At 43.2% G+C, this 18,965-nt stretch overlaps 1 protein-coding gene across 2 annotated transcripts in view; it reads right to left on the bottom strand.

The window, feature by feature from the left end:
- Window positions 1-3,664: 3,664 nt before the first annotated feature.
- The window catches only part of LOC137291361 (deleted in malignant brain tumors 1 protein-like), a 54,321-nt gene continuing 39,020 nt past the window's right edge, over window positions 3,665-18,965 (bottom strand). Inside the window, exons 15-20 of one of the 2 annotated variants that reach the window (XR_010957255.1) lie at window positions 14,702-14,757; window positions 13,600-13,648; window positions 7,023-7,091; window positions 5,643-5,714; window positions 4,733-4,777; window positions 3,665-4,104 (exon numbers count right to left, since the gene is read on the bottom strand). Coding sequence is in view for 1 of the 2 variants with exons in the window: in XM_067822680.1 (XP_067678781.1) it covers window positions 4,070-4,104; window positions 4,733-4,777; window positions 5,643-5,714; window positions 7,023-7,091; window positions 14,702-14,757 (277 nt within the window). In the remaining variant the exon portion in view is untranslated. The remainder of the gene's footprint in view (window positions 4,105-4,732; window positions 4,778-5,642; window positions 5,715-7,022; window positions 7,092-13,599; window positions 13,649-14,701; window positions 14,758-18,965) is intronic. The other variant, XM_067822680.1, reaches the window with a different exon arrangement.

Below are 18,965 nucleotides of genomic sequence, written 5' to 3'. Positions count from 1 at the left end.
ATTAGTAAATTAGAGTGTTAGTTTTTATATCGTCGAGGTGTGTGTGTGTGTGTGGGTGGGGGGGGGGAGGGGAAGGGGAAGTACCGTAACTAACAGCTAAGCAATTTTCCTTACGGATTTTCGTGTCTATGACAACGGCCTTTGTGACAACGTCTTATGGCCCAGGTGAAGGATTTATTTGGCTGAGTAACGTCGACTGTTACAGGGAACAGACACCTCCCTAGACGAATGTTCACACTCAAGTTGGGGAACGGCACCAAGATGTTCTCACAATAGTGATGTTGGTGTGGTATGTGGTGGAGATTTGTCTCATACAGTTGTGATGTTTTACTCTTTAGTTAAATGGATAGCTACAGTTGGGGGAATGGTTCAACACATATTCCATATGTGAATGAATTTAGTCTAAGACCGCACTCAGCAAAATTCCAAATGCCAATTATGTTATAAGAATTGGAAACGAAACACAAGAAATGAAAAATAACTTCCTGTAGGAAAGGTATTGGACTCTGTTACATTTTACAAAGACATTGGTTTACAAAGAAATGGTCACGTTCACGGGTGCGGATTCACAATTCACAAGGCAACTAACCTTTATATATACAGTCAAAAGTTCCTGAAAGTTCGAGCACATACGACCATCGCCATCAACGTAGAATCTTCTCCACCCTCCCGGAAGCCAAACGTTAATCAAAACACAAGTCAGGTAACTCTAAAGCACTTCCTTAATGGCCTGCGGGGAAAATACTGAAAGTATTGAACATTTATGATACGAAATGAGATCTAAATAAATTATCACTTAAAACACTAAATGCTGTGACCCAATAATAATCATTACAGAAAATACACTCTCATAACATAGGTATGAATAAAACTAGTAATGCTATTTGGGCAAACAGGCTACAACTGAAGGTAGATCACAATACTGGGGTTTGTAAGGGTGCGCACTACTTTTGATGTCTATCAAGTCACGCTCAATAACGTCAGTCATGCTACAAGTCCACAGTAAAACGCAGAATGTCCTCCAAACTACTTGACAGTGTTGCTTGCATGCATATGAAAACTCTGCAGTGACAGTGATCATGCCTTTACTTATCAGTCTATGCAAGGAAATCGTTGCTGCTCAGCCATTTATTATTATTATTATTATTACGTTTTGTAGATTAAAGGTAAGATGCAGCAGAGAGAGTTCGGGTGATCCTGACACAGTCAGGTTTGTAACGCTCATTATGATCCAAAATGACAAGATCGGGTCTTTTGGCTGGAATTATCACGCTGTATATTGGCCTCTTCCAGACAAGTTTAAAACATCGCCCTCCAGGATGCCCTGGACATGTTCAGGGTCGTACCTTGAATAGACCTGGAGTGAAAATAATAGAAGCAGCGTCAGATGCCATCATGTCTTTCTAGATATGCTGTTTGTGCCAAGGAAGGGCATCCATTGACAAGGTGTTGGGCAATCTCTGTGAATTCATTTCAAAGTCGACATTTCATGTTCATATTTTCTTTAAAAATCGCTTTTAGGCGATTGGGAGTGGAAAGTGACTGGCCCTGAGTGACACAAAGGAAGTGCTCAGTTTCCAATTTGAGACCAGCCATATTCATCTAGGTAAAGGAGTCGGATGGAATGATTGTTATTTTGTTCCACACACTCCATGTACACTCCATGCTTTGATGTACCCAGGTTGTGAAAATAAATGAGCAATATCATTTGTTTTGAAGTGATTAACATTCCCAATCACACCATTGTTTGGTATTTCTACATTATTTTTCACTTCTCATGGTGTCGGATGGAATAAGTAAGAACTGCTGATTATAAGTTTATCAAAGCTGATGAAATAATGCGGCAAATATATTGTACAGAAAGGCTAAATATTGTACAGAAAGGCTGCAACGGTGTGCAGTGATGATTAGATACTGTACATCGTTACTGTTGTAGAAAACGAATGAACAAGTGTTACACTCTTGTAATAGTTGTAGTTTGAGCTGTTATTAATTATTATTGCTGTAGTTGTAATTGGGTCACAGTATTTAAGGTTTTAGTGTTATGAATAAAAATTTTGATGGGTCACATTTCGTATAAAAGATGGTCAGCACTTTCAGGATTTGGGCAGCAGGCTTTCCGGAAGTGCTGTAGAGTTTACCTCCTCTTGAGTTTGTTTTGATTATTTGTTACTTCCGGGAGACTGCTAGAGCATCCTACGGTATTGTCAACGGACGTAAGTGCTCAAAAGTTCTTGAAAGTGTGACAGCATATTTAAATGCTAGTTGCTGTGTACACACGGCCACGGGCACACATTCACTGGAGTATGTATCTGTCTGCATCCATCAACACCTGTCCAGCGCTGCCAGACCGCTCGCTGTGTTACATTCTACATAACTGATTCTCTCTCGTACTAAGACTTTGGTGAGTTTGCTATATTACATATTCTGTGACCCATTGCAGGCTTTCCGGAAGTGCTGTAGAGTTACCTCTTCTTGCGTTTGTTTTGATTATTTGTTGCTTCCAGGAGACTGCTAGAGCATTCTACGGTGTTGGCGATGGTCATAAGTGGTCGAAAGTTCTTGAAACTATGACAGTATATTTAAATGCTAGTTGCTGTGTATACAGGGACACAGGCACACATTCACTGGAGTATTTCTGCATCCATCAATACCTACCAGACCGCTTGCTGTGTTACATTCTGCATAACTGATTCTCTCTTGCACTAAGACTTTGGTGAGTTTGCTATATTATATATCCCCTTGCTCATAATACAATATTTGAATGTTTTAAACTTCTCCTTGTTCTGTTGTGCTGGTTCAAAGGGGATTTCTTCCACCTTTATTCACGGCAAAATTCTTAACCATAACACAAGCATGACTAAGCAGCAATGAAGTTAAGATTTTTTTTTCTTATAACACGATGATTATGATTAAATTATGATTAATATTGTTGAAAATAAGTACATGTATAGCATAAGGAGGGGCAATCGTATGACAGTGAGAGCGGCATCTTGATGGAGGTAATAAAGATGTTGTTAAATATTACTGCTCCCTAAACTAAAAAGGCAAGAATGATAGCAATAAAGTTCTATGGATCGTCAGCTTCTTTATTGCAATGGGTGTGACGGTTCGGTAGCACCCATTGCAGTAAAGAAGTTGCCTATCCATAGAATTTGGTTTTCCTTCATGTATGCAAAGTCTAAAATGCATTTCAAAGAAGAATGATAGCAATGTCACGTATATGATTACACCGGAAATAATCAATCAGGCTATTTCGCACACTGTGATCAAATACACCATCTGCTAAACTATTACGTTACAGTGTGACGTCCTGTTGGCTGTTTGTTTTAATCATCCAGCGTCCTTATCTGACTAACATAACCACAGCGTTTTCCTCAAACAACTGGTCATGGGTGCTATGCCTTTTCACCCTTCCCAGAAGGGAGGGTACGTGATCTAAACTGCAGGTGGTCATGGGAGCCATACCATTTTACCCTTCTCAGAAAGAGGGTACGTGATCTGGACTACATGTGGTCAGACCTCTATTTATGTGGAAGTTCTGGGGTGAATCATGAATGGGACGCACTATAATCTGTATTTTACTTCTAACTACATCATATGTTACAAATGATAAAAATGATACAGGCGCTGTATGATTACTAAGAAATAGCAGTACATGTACAAGTATTAAATTCTTTAATATCTATTTACTTAATCATATATCATTTTCAGTACAAAGAATATTATATACTACACAAACTGCTACGTATAAGTACTTTCAGTATTGAAACGCCAACATCTTGCCTCATGAACATGTGAGTAAGTATGTAAGGTACATACAACAAATCTATGTCATTCAGGATTTATGGTCGAAGGCCAAAACACGATGACGAGCCTGTGCGATTGAGAGAACTGACACATTTTAGTGCAGTCAAGATAAAGTGGCAGGGCTGGTTGTTTTAGCCCAGGGGTAATATGAACAATAAAGAATTTACACAGTAATGTACATAGTGACAAGCACTAATCCCTGGTGCAGATAGGTTCCCAGGTCACGTGGTAATATCGGTATCCATAGTTGCCAGGAAGATCAGTTGATGACGATGGTGTTTTCATAAGCATTCTCTGCAAGGGAGAAAAGTTGAGAGTCAGTTAAACTATTGGAAACAAACAATAAGCAGTCATAAGTCCTTATTTGGTGCCGGTCAACTAGAGTGCCAACATAATATATTCCCATTTACAGGAATATTGTATTATGAGATATTTTGTACAGACCTCTCTTTAGATCTGAAACGTCGGGGAAATGCCAAAAATGTAACAAGCAGTTGGAAGAAATGAACATGTTGGAACCTACAGCTACTGGTACACATGCAAGTGGAGACAAACGCATCCTGTGTACTAGTGCGGCCAAAACTGTAATAGAAGCTACTAAGGTGGAAACTGTTTTATTAAGAGGAGTTGCTTTCAAGTCAAGGATGTGGTTAAACCGCCTTTGTAGTTAAAAGTATTTATCTGAACACTGGATGGTTAATAAACAGAAATATGCACAGCCGATTAATGATTACTAATATACTCTCCCATGGCAGTCTTTCTAGTGTTTCCTTTTTTTGGGGCTCTTTGTCCAATCTGTATACCCTTACGAGCATGTGCTGAAACAATACCACCGGGCAATAGGCTAACTGTGATAAAGATGACTTTTGCCTTCATTTGTTGTGCGTTTGAAGTGAAACGGCAAGTATAATTATCCTCTTACCGTTCTTGTGTCTTCTTGCTTTTCTTATATTCCTCTCTTTCACTTCTGTATAAAACAAAGAAAACACACGTGGGCATGTTCAAGTTTCTGTTGTACCATTATTAAAAAGGGCCATCAAGAACCATCACTGATAGCCAGGGCCACGTACCGTCACTGATAGCCAGGACCACGTACCATCACTGATAGCCAGGACCAGGACCACGTACCATCACTGATAACCAGGACCGTGCACCATCACTGATAGCCAGGACTACGACCACGTACCATCACTGATAACCAGGACCGTGTACCATCACTGATAGCCAGGTCCACGACCACGTAACATCAGTGATAACCAGGACCGTGTACAATCACTGATAGCCAGGACCACGTACCATCACTGATAACCAGGATCAGGACCACTTACCATCAGTGATAATCAGGAGTGTGTACCATCACTGATAGCCAGGACCAAGACCACGAACCATCACTGATAACCAGGACCGTGTACCACTCATGTACCATCAGTGATATACAGGACCATTTACCATCCCTGACAACCATTAATTCATAACACTGATAAACACTTCGCACTCCTGGTTGCACGGCTTGAGGCACAGATTTTGGTTGGCTGGTGTGTTGTTTAATGTCGCACTCAGCAATACTATATGACGGTGAATATTTGACCTGGACCAGAGTGATCAATAACATGAGCATCGGTCCATTCAATTGGGATGGACTACTCTGGACCAAGAATCATGCCTGGCTACCTGCTCATGACCCGTGGGCCAAGGCAGATGGGAATGTGGGGATTGTGTACGACAGAGGGCCAACCGTTTTCGCGATTCATTGTATATACTGGGTGTATATAGACTTTGTATAAGCGGGTACACACATGAGCGCTGTAGTTTCTTAAGCAGCATCTAAGTACCTCTTTTGGCGCCGCGTGTTTTCTTGTTCATTCCAATCTGTATGTTGAAGGAGGATGGGCCAGAAGCAGTTCCTGGTAACGTGTAGAATTTCAGAATATGTCAGAATGCATCAAATTGAACTGTTTGCGCAATATATATATATAAGTTTCATTTCCACTCTGTAATACACTAATACATATTCTAATTATTATGCTAATATTTGTAATCAGTTCAGCTACTCAAAGGTGCTTTGTTTTTTCTTTGATCATTAGATATCAGTCGCAACGACACATACTTTAAAATTGCAACTCCCTGGGGATCATACAACCGGGTTAATGTGACTTTTACGAGGTACTCATTCATAGCTTGGTGCACTGGATCACATAGTCACAGTGCCTTGTACACGTTTACTGCACGTTGCTCTACCCACAACTAGGTTTTTGCACGTATTCATGTGGCCATCATCTGCTCATCTACCAACGGATTCGTGGTTCTTGTAAGTGCACGGGGCTGTGTACTCTACCCTGGGGTTGTGACAACACGAAAAGAGTCTGCACACAAAGTTGACTCCAAGGTTTTTACACTGTCGCAAGGTTCGCTAGGATCACAGGCCTGGCGCCTTAGACAGCTCGCCCACTGCGACCCTGCGTGCAGGCCCCATTTTTCAGACAAATAGAAGCATCAACACCATTCCACATTGACAAGAAGTATCTGCTAAAAGCAGAATCGATTGTGCAATTAAGAATACATCATGGACTTATATTTGTTTAGCAGAATTGCATGAGTTCAATGTTGTTTGCAAACAAATCCAATCTGAACCAGACACTCCATTGATTGTCACCATGCGATAACAATGACAGAGGATGTGTTTATGAATCACAATGAAACATTGATGATACCAGGTGTTCGCGAAAAGGTGAGCATATCCTGCCCAGTCGCTGGCAAAAGGTCTAGCCAGCTGTTACCTGAAATTATTCGGGAACGTGGTGCATGCGTCAAAATGGGCAATTGCATCTGACATTTGTGTCACTGATCCATCAATTATAGAAATGTCCTCCACATGTCTACCATACAACGTTCTGAAAGATTTCCCGAGGTCTTGAATTTCTTATGAGAGCATTTTTCATGCCTATCACATGCCATCTCTAAGCGATAGTTAACTTTCTCCTCACCATGACTGATTTTCTAACTCTTGTGAAAGGAAAATCTCACAACAGACTGGTGAAACCAAGTGTGTGAAACTTGATTTTCAAGATTCAGATTGTAGGGAAATGGAGTTGCATGTGCAGAACGTTTTCCTTGTCATATCTTGACAATGTTAGGTTCAAGAATCTATGGAAGTCTACTTCAGTCATAAACATTTATAGTTAAACTCTTAGTTTTACAATCGAAAAAGTTACCTTGTTCTTGCCGAGTATTTTCTTCACCTTCAAATCCAGGATTGCCATAGACGTGAGCAGGATCGGCACCTGAAACATTGTGTTTCTTTAGAAAAACAATCTCACACATGAAACGGCTTGTACGCTCCATTTGGCAGAATAGCCATGCATATATAATGAACCCCACGATGACAGGTCAGAAACACCATGAGTCATAAACAATGGTGCAGGGAACCACCTATTTTCCCTAATCCCTTTCTGTCACACTTTGGGGGCATAAATGTCAACAGACAGAAAGTTGCTTTACTTCATACGTCTGGACAGTCTGTAGTCTGATGAATTAGAGAAAGCTTTGTGTTTCCTATTTTATTAAAATCTAAATATTTTAGATATTTAAATACTTACCTTACCATAGGTCTTATGCATATTACCTCAAGCTACGCTAGAAGAGATCAGACAGTCGTCGATTCGCCATTCCCTGAATGGCTACCTCATGTAATCTACGAATGTAGTCACGGAAGTGACGTGATCTCCCCACTCGCGCGAGCGCGAGCAATCCAAAAAAATCACTTTTACTGGCAGCAGGAAAGGTCCGAAGAGTCCAAAGTGGGGAGGTAAGGTAAGTATTTATATATCTGAAATATTTAGATTTTAGTAAACGTTTAACTTACCTTACCATAGGTCTTATGCATATGGCTTCGACAGATGGACGGTGGTGTGGACTCCAGAGAACTTCTGGATGTAACATCTGAGAGCCCTGACAGGACACAACAGCTCCTCCTCCGTGTCATGTCGTCTCAGGATAGCCAATAAGGGAGGGATGGAGAACCGTCTGTCCGGATGACCGGGAAGCTGATTCTTTGCAACAAAATCTCACAGCAGACCCAAGTGGACTAGACCATGCCTCCACTGTTCAAAACGAACTTGTGTGACATCCAGCGCATGTATCTCACTAACTCTAGCTGCAGTAGCTAGAGCTAGCAGCTGTCTTCTTGGAGAACAACTCGAATGAGGCGTTCCCTAGGGGCTCATATGGAGGTCCTCTCAGGTGCTGTAAGACGATATTAAGATCCCAAGCTGGAGGGCGAAACTTGACCTTCTGGTCCTCCAACTTGAACGCCTTCAGTAGGGCAACCAACTCCGGTACCTTGGAAATCGGAAGATCCACTTTAACCCCCGCGACGGAATTTAGAGCCGACAGATAAGTACCCAACGTACTGCCTTTCAGATGCTGGGAGTTTCGCAGGAACATCACTAAGTTCGCCACAAACTGTGGAGAGGCTGTCATGGCATCCTGTGATCTTTGAGCAAAAAGGTCTCGTAAGAGCGCCACTTGTCATCATATAGGGATCTGGTGGATACACGATGAGCCCGGGCTATGACACTCGCCACACGCGAGGAATAGCCTTTAGCCCTCAGCGCCTTCTGCAAATGACCCAGTCGTGCAGATGGAACCTCAGCGGATCCAGATGTCGACTGTGAGGATGACGTAGTAGATGTGACCAGTCTGGGAGTTGGAGCGGCTCTCCGTTGGTGAGACCTTAGCAGGAAACCACGGTCTGGCTGGCCACAAAGGCGCGACCAAAACGGGTCTCAGGTTCAGCGTCGGCTTGATCTTGGTGACCACTTCTGAGAGAAGGACAGGTGGTGGAAACGCGTACGCGTCCAGACATTCCCACGACTGGGATAACGCGTCGATTGCCCAAGCCTGCGGGCCCGGTACGGGAGACACTTAAGTTGGCAACTGGTGGTTGAAGCTGCTGGCAAAGCGGTCCACCAGGGGCCTCCTGTGAAGAAGGCAAAGCTGGCGAAACACGTCTGATTGGAGCATCCATTCCGTCGGAGATGGTCTGCCGGGACGCGACAGTGCGTCTGCCAGAATATTCTTGCAGTCGGGTATGTGCCGAACCGCGACTGTAAATCTGTTGCTGTCTAGAAGCCCTGCTAATAGGAACATCTGGTCTAGGAGCTGCTTGGACCTGGTCGTGCCCTGGTTCAGGATAACCCAAACGACTGTAGAATTGTCTGACGCCACCAGGAGCTTGGTGTTGGTTAGACAAACTAGTGGCACACTGCTAAGATGACGGCTTGCATTTCCACGTTGTTGATGTGCCACAGCTTTTCGGCGTCGGACCACAGCCCTGAGGTCGTCCGGACGCTCATGTGGGCACCCCACGCCAGCAGGGATGCATCCACAAACAACTCGTGGTCGTGACTGAAGTATTTTAAACAAACACCGGCGCAGACGTTCGATTGTACCGTCCACCACCGAAGGTACCGATGTAGGTGCGGAGGTAAAAGGAACACTGACTTGAGATCGTCCTTCCAGATGATTTGTAGCAGAAACCTCTGTAACGGTCGCAGCATGAGACGCCCCTTATCTTCCGCCACCAGTCGGGAGGGCCCCTGACAAGATTGACCTGCGTCAGAAACAACCCTCTGATGAACGTTAACTCTTGCGTTGGTTCCAGATGAGACATCTCGGTGTTGACAATCCAACCCAGTCGATGTAACAGTCGGGTGGAGAAGTCCAACTGTTTGCGTAGCAACTGAGGACTGCAGTGGTTGAGAAGACAGTCGTTTATGTACGGATCGAAGTCCACTCCCCTGAGATGTAGAAATCTTGTAACCGGCAGTGTGATCCGCGTGAAAACCACGGGGCCGTAGAAATTCCGAAAGGACGCACCCTCCACTGGTAATGTACTCCGTTGAAAAAGAATCTCAGATACTTCCTGTGATGTGACTGACTGAGTGAGTTAAAATTTAACGCCACATCGGCAATATTTCAGCCATATCGTGACGAGAACCATTAATATCACACATAATAGAGAATGGTAAAAAATCTGTCAACGAAGGACAGTAGAGCATCTAGACTATCACATAAGAATGAAGATTTTTATGGATATCAACTTCTTTATGAGAGAACACAACGTTTCGGAGTTAATGCTTACTCCTTCATCAGATGATTGAGAAAGGGATACAGAGGTGTATTTATATGTACAGGTAAAACAATAACAAAGTAACACGTGGAATGAGTTAACGAAAGCTAGTATAAACAAGCACTGATAGGAAGCCGATAGTTATGATAACAATGATGGAAGCCAATGGTAATGCATTACAGTTGATTGGATATGTTTACATAACACAGATACGGGGTAAGGACGATGTACATGATTGGGGATAAGGATGGAAGCCAATGGTGATACATACGATAGGGGGTGAGCATGTTTACAGGAATTACATAGATAGAATGTACACAGATAGATGAGATTAATTTATCAATAAGTCCCAGGCACTTGGTAGGTACACTCCTTGGTCGCGGTTGATGGCTGGTTTCTGTCTCCGGATCTCGATGGCCTCTTGCAGTTTCCTTTGACGCCAGTTGTTGTTGTTGGTAGATAGTATCCTAGTGTCCTCCCATCGAATTGAGTGTTCAGGGTTCTTGAGAATGTGTTCAGAGATGGCCGATTTCTGGTCGAGTTTCCTGACTGAGGTCTGATGTTCCTTCATTCTGGTGTTGATTGGTCTCAGCGTTTCTCCAATGTATCCTTTATGAGTCCAATGAGTCCTTTACCGTTGGCTTTAGTAAAGTATCGTAAAATTATTGTCCTCCTGAGAGAGTGCATAAGTCCCAAAACTTTCACAGTTCAATTTTTGTTTACCCGATTTTAAACGTAGTGACAATTTAGTAATGAAATCTAAAACAATTCAATTAAAGAGGACGATACGATATAAAAACAGGCTAAAACCAAATAAACAGGTTCCATGCCTTTACGGGTTGCTTTTCATAGTGAGTGAGTGAGTGAGTTAATATTATCACATCGGCAGTATTTCAGAAATATCGTGACGAGAACATTCTACAATGAAAAAGACCATATGTACATTATAAAACCTGTCAACGAAGGACAGTAAAACATCTAGAATATCACAGTTTGAATTAAAACTAGCATGGAAAGTTAAAACTACTATCACTACTTAGACAATGCAATATAAAAACAGGCTACAGATCGCCAACAACAGAAGGTAGATCACCATACCAGGGTCCATGGGGTCTTACAGTACCTTTGCTACCTGCATGGACCCTAGTTGGCTTTACACCATCCCTCAGTCGTTAGCAATGCAAGCACATATAGCCATACATTTAAAAGGACACATATACTACGATTAAAAAAGCCGCTTTCAGCCGCTGGCGATTGTACGAATGTTTAGCCAAATTTTAAAAGAACAATTATGCTACGTTTAAAATCGGGTAAACAAAAATTGAACTGTGAAAGTTTTGGGACTTATGCACTCTCTCAGGAGGACAATAATGTTACGATACTTTAACCCCCTTTGAGGATACAGCCACTAACAATACCAGTTGCTAATTTACACGTCCACCAATCATTAAAATATATCTATTTACAATCAAATCAAATTCAAATCATGAAATCAAATTCTTTTAAAAAAACAATAAGTAAATGAGAACTAACACTGGTAAAAAAGATCCTTAACAGTTTTGACATTGAATCTTGTGATGTGGGTAGATGGGAACGTGCAGATACACATCTTGCATGCCCAGACTGGCTAGCCAAGCCCCTATGTGACAATTTGGCTCGGATCTGCTCCAGTGAAATCGGATCATCCGGAAATGTGGAGGTTCGGCCAGATACAGTCTGTTGAAGGCCGCCATATTGTGTACCATGCGCATCTTGTCGGAATCTTTCTTCGGCACCAGGAAGATGGGTGAGTGGAACCCCGGGGAGCGATGGGGTTCCAGCACTGTCTCTATGGCTCTCTTGGACAACAGGATGTCGATGTTCGACGCTGGGAGAGCTTGTTGATGTTGAGGATATATCCGCGACTGGGGAGTAGAAGTCAGCTGTGGATTCTCGACCAATGGCAGCTTGTAACCGGACTTTAAGATCTTGCTTACAAATGGGTCCTCCAGGAATGACCAGTTGGCCCGGAAGACCCCTAGTCTCCCACCTACTGCAGTCGGGTGGATAGGTACTACTAGGGGTGGAAGTCGTAGGCATCCCTGTCTTCAACGTCCAGAGTAGGGGCACTTGCCCCTGCCTCGCACTCTCGTTGATGGAGTATCACGGCTGTGTTCCTGGGCTTTCGCTGAGTATCGGCGTCCTTACCGTGGCCACGGACCCGAATGGAATCTCTCCTTGGAATGTAACGCTTTTTCCCGCGAGCACCGACGACGACTGCGGTGTAAAGAACGGGAACGCCAACTTCTTGGACATCTGAATCGTCCTGTAAAGATGATGCTGGGGATGACATTCTCCCTCTGCGCTGTGTGAATCTCTTTCTTCTTACAGCCAGAAAGGTCTTGAATTCTGCAACGGACAGTCTCTCACAATGCTGACAGAGACTGTCGAAAGAGCAGGCTTATGACGCACAGTCCGGGCACCAAGGGTGAAGATCTTTAGCTGATTTCTGTCCCTTGCAGATAGTGCACAACTGACGAGTCATACAAAGTGAACTCCAACAGACAAAACACATCCCAATGCGTGAAAAGAAAAACCAACGCTGGACGGGGAGAAAGCGAAAACACCCCTCTACAAAAAGTGCAGCAAAAGCGCACCCCCATTATAAAGTGGGTACGCCTGTAAGCTCGCGACAGCGAAGAGCAAACAACCAAAATGGCAGTCTGCGGTACAACGCCACGTGGCATAAAAAATGACATGAAAAATAGTGAAACATGGACAAAACTACCACACGACATGGAAAAACACATGGAGGAGAAACCTGACACGGAATAATACCCCCAAAAACGCCATGCCGCCCTCACAAATGACGCAGGAAAACCCACACCGAAGTGGGACAAAAAACACAACACGAGGTAGCACATTAAGTGTAGTTAAACACTATTTAACTAAACACGCACACCTGAGGGATACAAACACACACCTACCTGTTGGGAAACAACTTTATTAAATCACAAGTATGTAACTTCAAGCGAATCAGACACGTCCGATCGGACGAACGGTAAAAGTAAAAGTAACTTTTTTTATTGCTCGCGCTTGTGCGAGTGGGGAGATCACGTCACTTCCGTGACTACATTGGTAGATTACATGAGGTAGCCATTCAAGGAATGGCGAATCGACGACTTTCTGATCTCTTCTAGCGTAGCGTGAGGTAATATGCATAAGACCTCTGGTAAGGTAAGTTAAAAATTTGTTCCTTAGTTATTCGATAACACACCTCGTTGCAAAATATCGTATTTTGGGGCAAAAACGGCCTTTCGCTGCATTATTTTAAAGCGCCTTTACTTTGTTATGCTCCCATGTATCCGCAGGAATTGCTTCTCCTCCAAAGGGTTAAGTGATTGACCTGTTAATCCTCTCATAATCAAAGTGTTTTACCTCTGAACATATATCCATAAATTGGACATTGGCTCATGGTGCCATTAGCATTGCGAGTCTATGACAGATTGATACATCGTCGGTTGCGGCAGTCTGATTTCCTTCTTTAACATGTTAAGTACACCGTCTTCAGGGATGTACTGTCTTCCGGTGTCTTGTAATTAACTGTACCCACGCCTCTAGGGCTGCACGAATGCACACACGACGTAAACAATCTATGTTAATACAACTATATGAATTACCTCTGCTTTGGGTCATTTCAATATCGCAGTAGGTAGGTTCATTCTCAACCTTCTTAATTTCCCATGGTCATGTCTCACATGTTTTCTGCTAAGAAAGTCTTGTTTTCTTGTGTAAATTGACATTTGCTCCCGTTCCAGACATAATGAAAGATTGCTCCTGATAAAAATTGACACACATGAGTTAACACTTGATTTGACAAATATAGTCACGAATTCAAATACGCACATGTATGCATAGATTTACATGATAACGGGGTATACCTTATTCTAACCACATAGCATAGACTTTATATAACACTGGTGCTATACCTGCAGTTGGCCGTTGATGTCTATCAGTATAAGCTACACATAACATTGGTGCTATATCTGCAGTCGGCCGTCCATGTCTATCAGTAAAAGCTACACATAACTGGTGCTATATCTGCAGTCGGCCGTCCATGTCTATCAGTAAAAGCTACACATAACTGGTGCTATATCTGCAGTCGGCCGTCCATGTCTATCAGTATAAGTTAAACGTAACACTGGCGCCATACCTGCACGCAGCCGTTCATTGCATTCAGTATTTGCTATACATAACACTGGTGCTATACCTGTACTTGGCTGTTCATTGCATTCAGTATTTGCTATACATAACACTGGTGCTATACCTGTACTTGGCCGTTCACGTGAGTCAGTGCATGCTACACTAACACCGGTGCTATACCTGCACTTGACCCTTCATGTCATTTAGTACATGTTGAATATGATATTGGTGCTATACCTGCACTTGGCCGTTCACGTGAGTTGGTGTATGCTACACGTAACACCGGTGCTATACCTGCACTTGGCCCTTCATGTCATTTAGTAAATGTTGAATATGATATTGGTGCTATACCTGCACTTGGCCGTTCACGTGAGTTGGTGTATGCTACACGTAACACCGGTGCTATACCTGCACTTGACCCTTCATGTCATTTAGTAAATGTTGAATATGATATTGGTGCTATACCTGCACTTGACCCTTCATGTCATTTAGTAAATGTTGAATATGATATTGGTGCTATACCTGCACTTGACCCTTCATGTCATTGAGTACATGTTGAATATGATATTGGTGCTATACCTGCATTTGGCCGCTCCATGGTCACGTAATTCTCTCTGCGTCTTGCAACATTTTCCCTGGGTGCATGCAAAATGAAATTTCAATATTTTCAGTACGTACTCTAATGAACAATATAATCTTGTAGTAGTATATACAATGGGGGTTCTGGACCACTTTCACAAAAAGTCTCTACAACGCCTTATTTACTAAATAAGGCGTTGGTGGGGCCCTTAGCTCTTGCTATTATTACCCCTACTACAAAAAAGTTGGCGGTAATTACTGTGCCTAACACTGTGCCGTACGGTACGATCAATACACGTTTATATCAATGAAGCAGTTTAACGTGAACCGCCTACGATCTCTTTGGTGTTCATAATAAAGGCTTGCTGGGCTTTTTGTATCCCCTGTGCTATGTACTTTTTTTTCTCGTCCTCGCTGATAGCAGACTTACGAGACTTGGATCGAATATCTTGTTTCATTCCGTTATATTTTTTGAGTTCAGAGAGGATTGAACGAAACTCCTCTTCTGAGATCTTACTATCAGAGAGTGCCGTGGAAATACACTCACTCACTGTGTTCAGCTTTGCTTCGGCCAGAACCCTGATCTCGTCGTGTTTCAATGCCTTACTATGCAGTCTGCGTGATACCAACTTAAGCGCCAACCCTAACACCCCCGCTATCCCAGCTGTTATTTCAAAACCTAGCACTATAGGTGCAGCCACGATGGTGGTTAACAACCCAACGCCTGCCGCCCCTAGTCCCATGCTGGTTGCCATAAGGGCAGTGTCAGCCCCGTCAACGATATTGAAAGCTCTATTGTACTTCTTACATAGTGCTTTCCGCGTGTCACGGTCTTGTTCTAGTTGCCGTTTCACATCACATAACTGCCTCAAGCGGAACCCATCTACGGTTTCCAACGTCTTCGCTACTTCCTCTACAACTGGGTACAGACCCATCCTATAATATATATTATGAAAGATATTTTAATTGGGTTTCAGTTAATACTCTATCAATGTATTTGAAGTCTACAAGATTTAGACTATTAGTCAGGGTAATAGGTGAGAGGCTAATAGACTTTCCTGTTGTAACAAAAACCCCACTGAGGCTTATTAAGCGGTTTATAGGACCCGTGGTATCCTGTTGTATAACAATATGGCAATATTCGTATATGTGTTGTTGGTCATACCAGTGTATTGACACCCCGGGTAAAATTTGGTGTACTCTTGAGATGTTTTCATTTTCTACAGGTAAAAAGAAGACTTCTATGATGAGTGTGAAAGGGGGGGATATTCTATAAGTATTATAGCTAAATGTTAATTTATTTTTTGATCCAGACTTTAACTTATTTTTTTCGGCACCAGCAGCAGCTATCTTGAGTGCTAATCCCCTCTCCGGAATGAAATCCCCGACCCAGCTACCGTTGTTACTAATCTTAGTGACAACCCCATTTTCGCCTATTGTGATATAAGGTGAGGTGAGTGTTAAGTTGATCAACCATTTGGGCTCTTTTAAATCTAATAACGACACCCGTCTGTACACGTTGTCTTTGAAGTGCAGGATGTATAAGGTGTCTTCCTCACCAGGCTGATCGAATCCCTCCGTATCTCCTAAGTCGTTAAGCGTAGTGTTGGGATGATGACTAGTCATTATTATACTATTATGATATAATTTCCAACTGGTTTTTTGATAATAGTTCAGGGGTGAACTTCATACCCATGAAGTGTATGTTGGCAGGCAGGAAGATATTGGTTAGTGATATCTTGTTTTCCACGATCACGTTGACCCCCTGCAGACTGGTGTTGGAGTCGGTACCCACCCGCACGTAAACGTTGCAAACTTGATACTGGTGTCGTTTCCCCCACCCGAGTTTGATCCCCTTCACTATCTCGACATCATTCCCCGATGGTTCCCCTAGGTAGACTTTGATGATCAGTGTTGAGTTTGCCAGCAGACTCTCTAGTATACTGACCACGCCTTCGAATTCAGACACCAACTGCAATTTCACGTTTTGTATGGTTGGTTTACTCGATAGCATATGAGCTGCCATAGTGTCGAGTGGGCTTACGACTATGCTACATCTCTGAGTTGGGACGTAAGCCACGAGTATGGTTCCATTGTTCACGACTTTGTTTAGGTGGTTGTCTTTGTTATCCGTGAACACGTAGGGAGAGACGAGTCTAATATTGAGAAACCAGTCGTCGTTATCGGGTAACAACACCCACTTGTCATCTTCGGTGAAGACGAGCATATATGGCTTGTTTCGGGCGACGGTAGTGCTCTCAACATCGTCTAAGTCGAACAGTTTACCCCCGAACGATGGGTATATTATCCAGTTATTATCACCGGTGTTGACAAGGGAGTACTTAGTGTTTACTGTTGCTCTTGTGGTATCTATCATATCACTTAGGGCTCCACCGGAGGGGATTTCAACGCGTTTGTAAATGTTGTTTTTCAGTTGCAAGGCGTACGATGTGCCATCTACTCCGGGAGCGTCGAAACTGCGCGTGTCTCCGAGGTCGGAGATCCCGATATTGACGCATTTTTTAACTCCGGGCCCTTGTGCGCTGGTCATTTTACATGAAGCGTTAAGCTGAGGTATCCTATATTTACAGGATTATGATTTATATCTAACACTGATATTGTCAGCTCAGGTATGTTGCCCTGGGTTAATTTTTTATACTGCCGTGGTGAAAACGACTCGGTTCTACCGTCGTTGTATTTCTCAGTTTTCACCGGCACTGCTCTCAGTATAGTGGAAGGGTGACCTCCTTGAATGTTGTACGTTGTGCTCACCTGACTGAGATGAATGTACAGCTCTCGGTACGGTACTAGGTCGGGTAACTTCGTGCCTGTGACTGTTGTTGTTGGTTTTATCTCGTCAGGAGACATACCGAGTATCCTCGCTAATGGTCGGCCGAGCCTCAAGGGGTTTCTTCCGTTGTTGATTAACACCACTGTGCCGTTTGAGTCATTCATCTTGAGTTCGGCTCCCAGGGGTTTGAAGACCTCGTCGTTTAGAGAGCACACGCTGTAGTAGCCGTCAGTTATCTGGCTGCGAGTTCCACTGACGAACAGCTTATTGTTGCTGATATTAATGTTAGTCCATTGCGGTAGGTAGGTGATATCGCAGAGTGCGACTTCGAGTTGACCTGACGTGTTATCGATCGCGTGCGTCAGCTGAACGGCCTCACCGCTCGTTATTCCTGGAAGTGTTATGTACATATTATAATATATGAATTATATATTATAATATGGATTTAGCACACTTGAAAATCGTGGTGAATGCAGATGGCACGGGGTTTAAAACAACCTTTATTAATATCTTTGAAAACTATGTCGTGTCCGTTAATAACGCGCAGGCGGTGGTAAACTGGAATCAAAACCCAATGCAGTTTTGGCAGAACCAACTCAACTTTGCTGTGTGGTGTGCGACGACAGGGTCGGGTGTGACACCAGACTACAGTACAGACGAACTGAGTAAGGCGGTTATTTTGTTTCATATTTATTATCAAACGAGACGAATATTGAAGGAAATAAGTGCTCCTCTTCCCCAAGATAAAGCGTGGAGTATGACGAATAACCCCTATGATAAACGCGCTTATGAACGTGTTTGTGGGGAGTTTGAGATTCCAACGAATAAAGACTTTCGCCTTCCTGGTGTGAACCATGGTCTCGGTATAGTTCTCGTGTACTTCTACAGGTCCGGAACATATCAGGCCGGTTCTAAAGATGGTTCATACAACCCACACCGTCATACATTTACAGGCCCCACAACGAATGAACAGATCCATGTCAGCTGTATAAAGCAAACCAATCCTGATGCAGCCACAGCCTGGACTAAAATGATCTCAAAAACATCGAAAGAATTCACTCGTGCTGGTACAATACGCTTGAACGACTCGATTCGAACGTACGTGTGGGCGCTGTTGGGTGCGCAGTCTATGACGCGTTCCAACATCCTCGGTAAGGGAACTGCTTACGACGCTCAGAAACAGTTCGTTTCCAACGTTGAGGATGCTATCAATTCTCCAGTTGATCTCCCGCGGGCCATCGAACGCTACCAAAACGTGTTAGAATACGCCAGATCGAAAGTCAGTTATGTGTTCGGCGTGGGGTTGTACATGGCTCCGAGTGATATGCAACTGAGAGTAAAAAAAGTGGTGGGTTATAACAACAAAATAGTCATAGCCACGAAGGATCAAAAGTTGGGTATCAACCCCGATATTAACACCGCCTATATCCCACACATCCCACCACGTGAAAAAGGTATAGTGGCGCCACCCCC

Source organism: Haliotis asinina, chromosome 1 (assembly GCF_037392515.1).
Source record: "Haliotis asinina isolate JCU_RB_2024 chromosome 1, JCU_Hal_asi_v2, whole genome shotgun sequence".
Classification (NCBI taxonomy): domain Eukaryota; kingdom Metazoa; phylum Mollusca; class Gastropoda; order Lepetellida; family Haliotidae; genus Haliotis; species Haliotis asinina.
The sequence above is the reverse complement of the archived record's forward strand: the minus strand, read 5'-3'. Positions and strand labels throughout refer to the sequence as shown.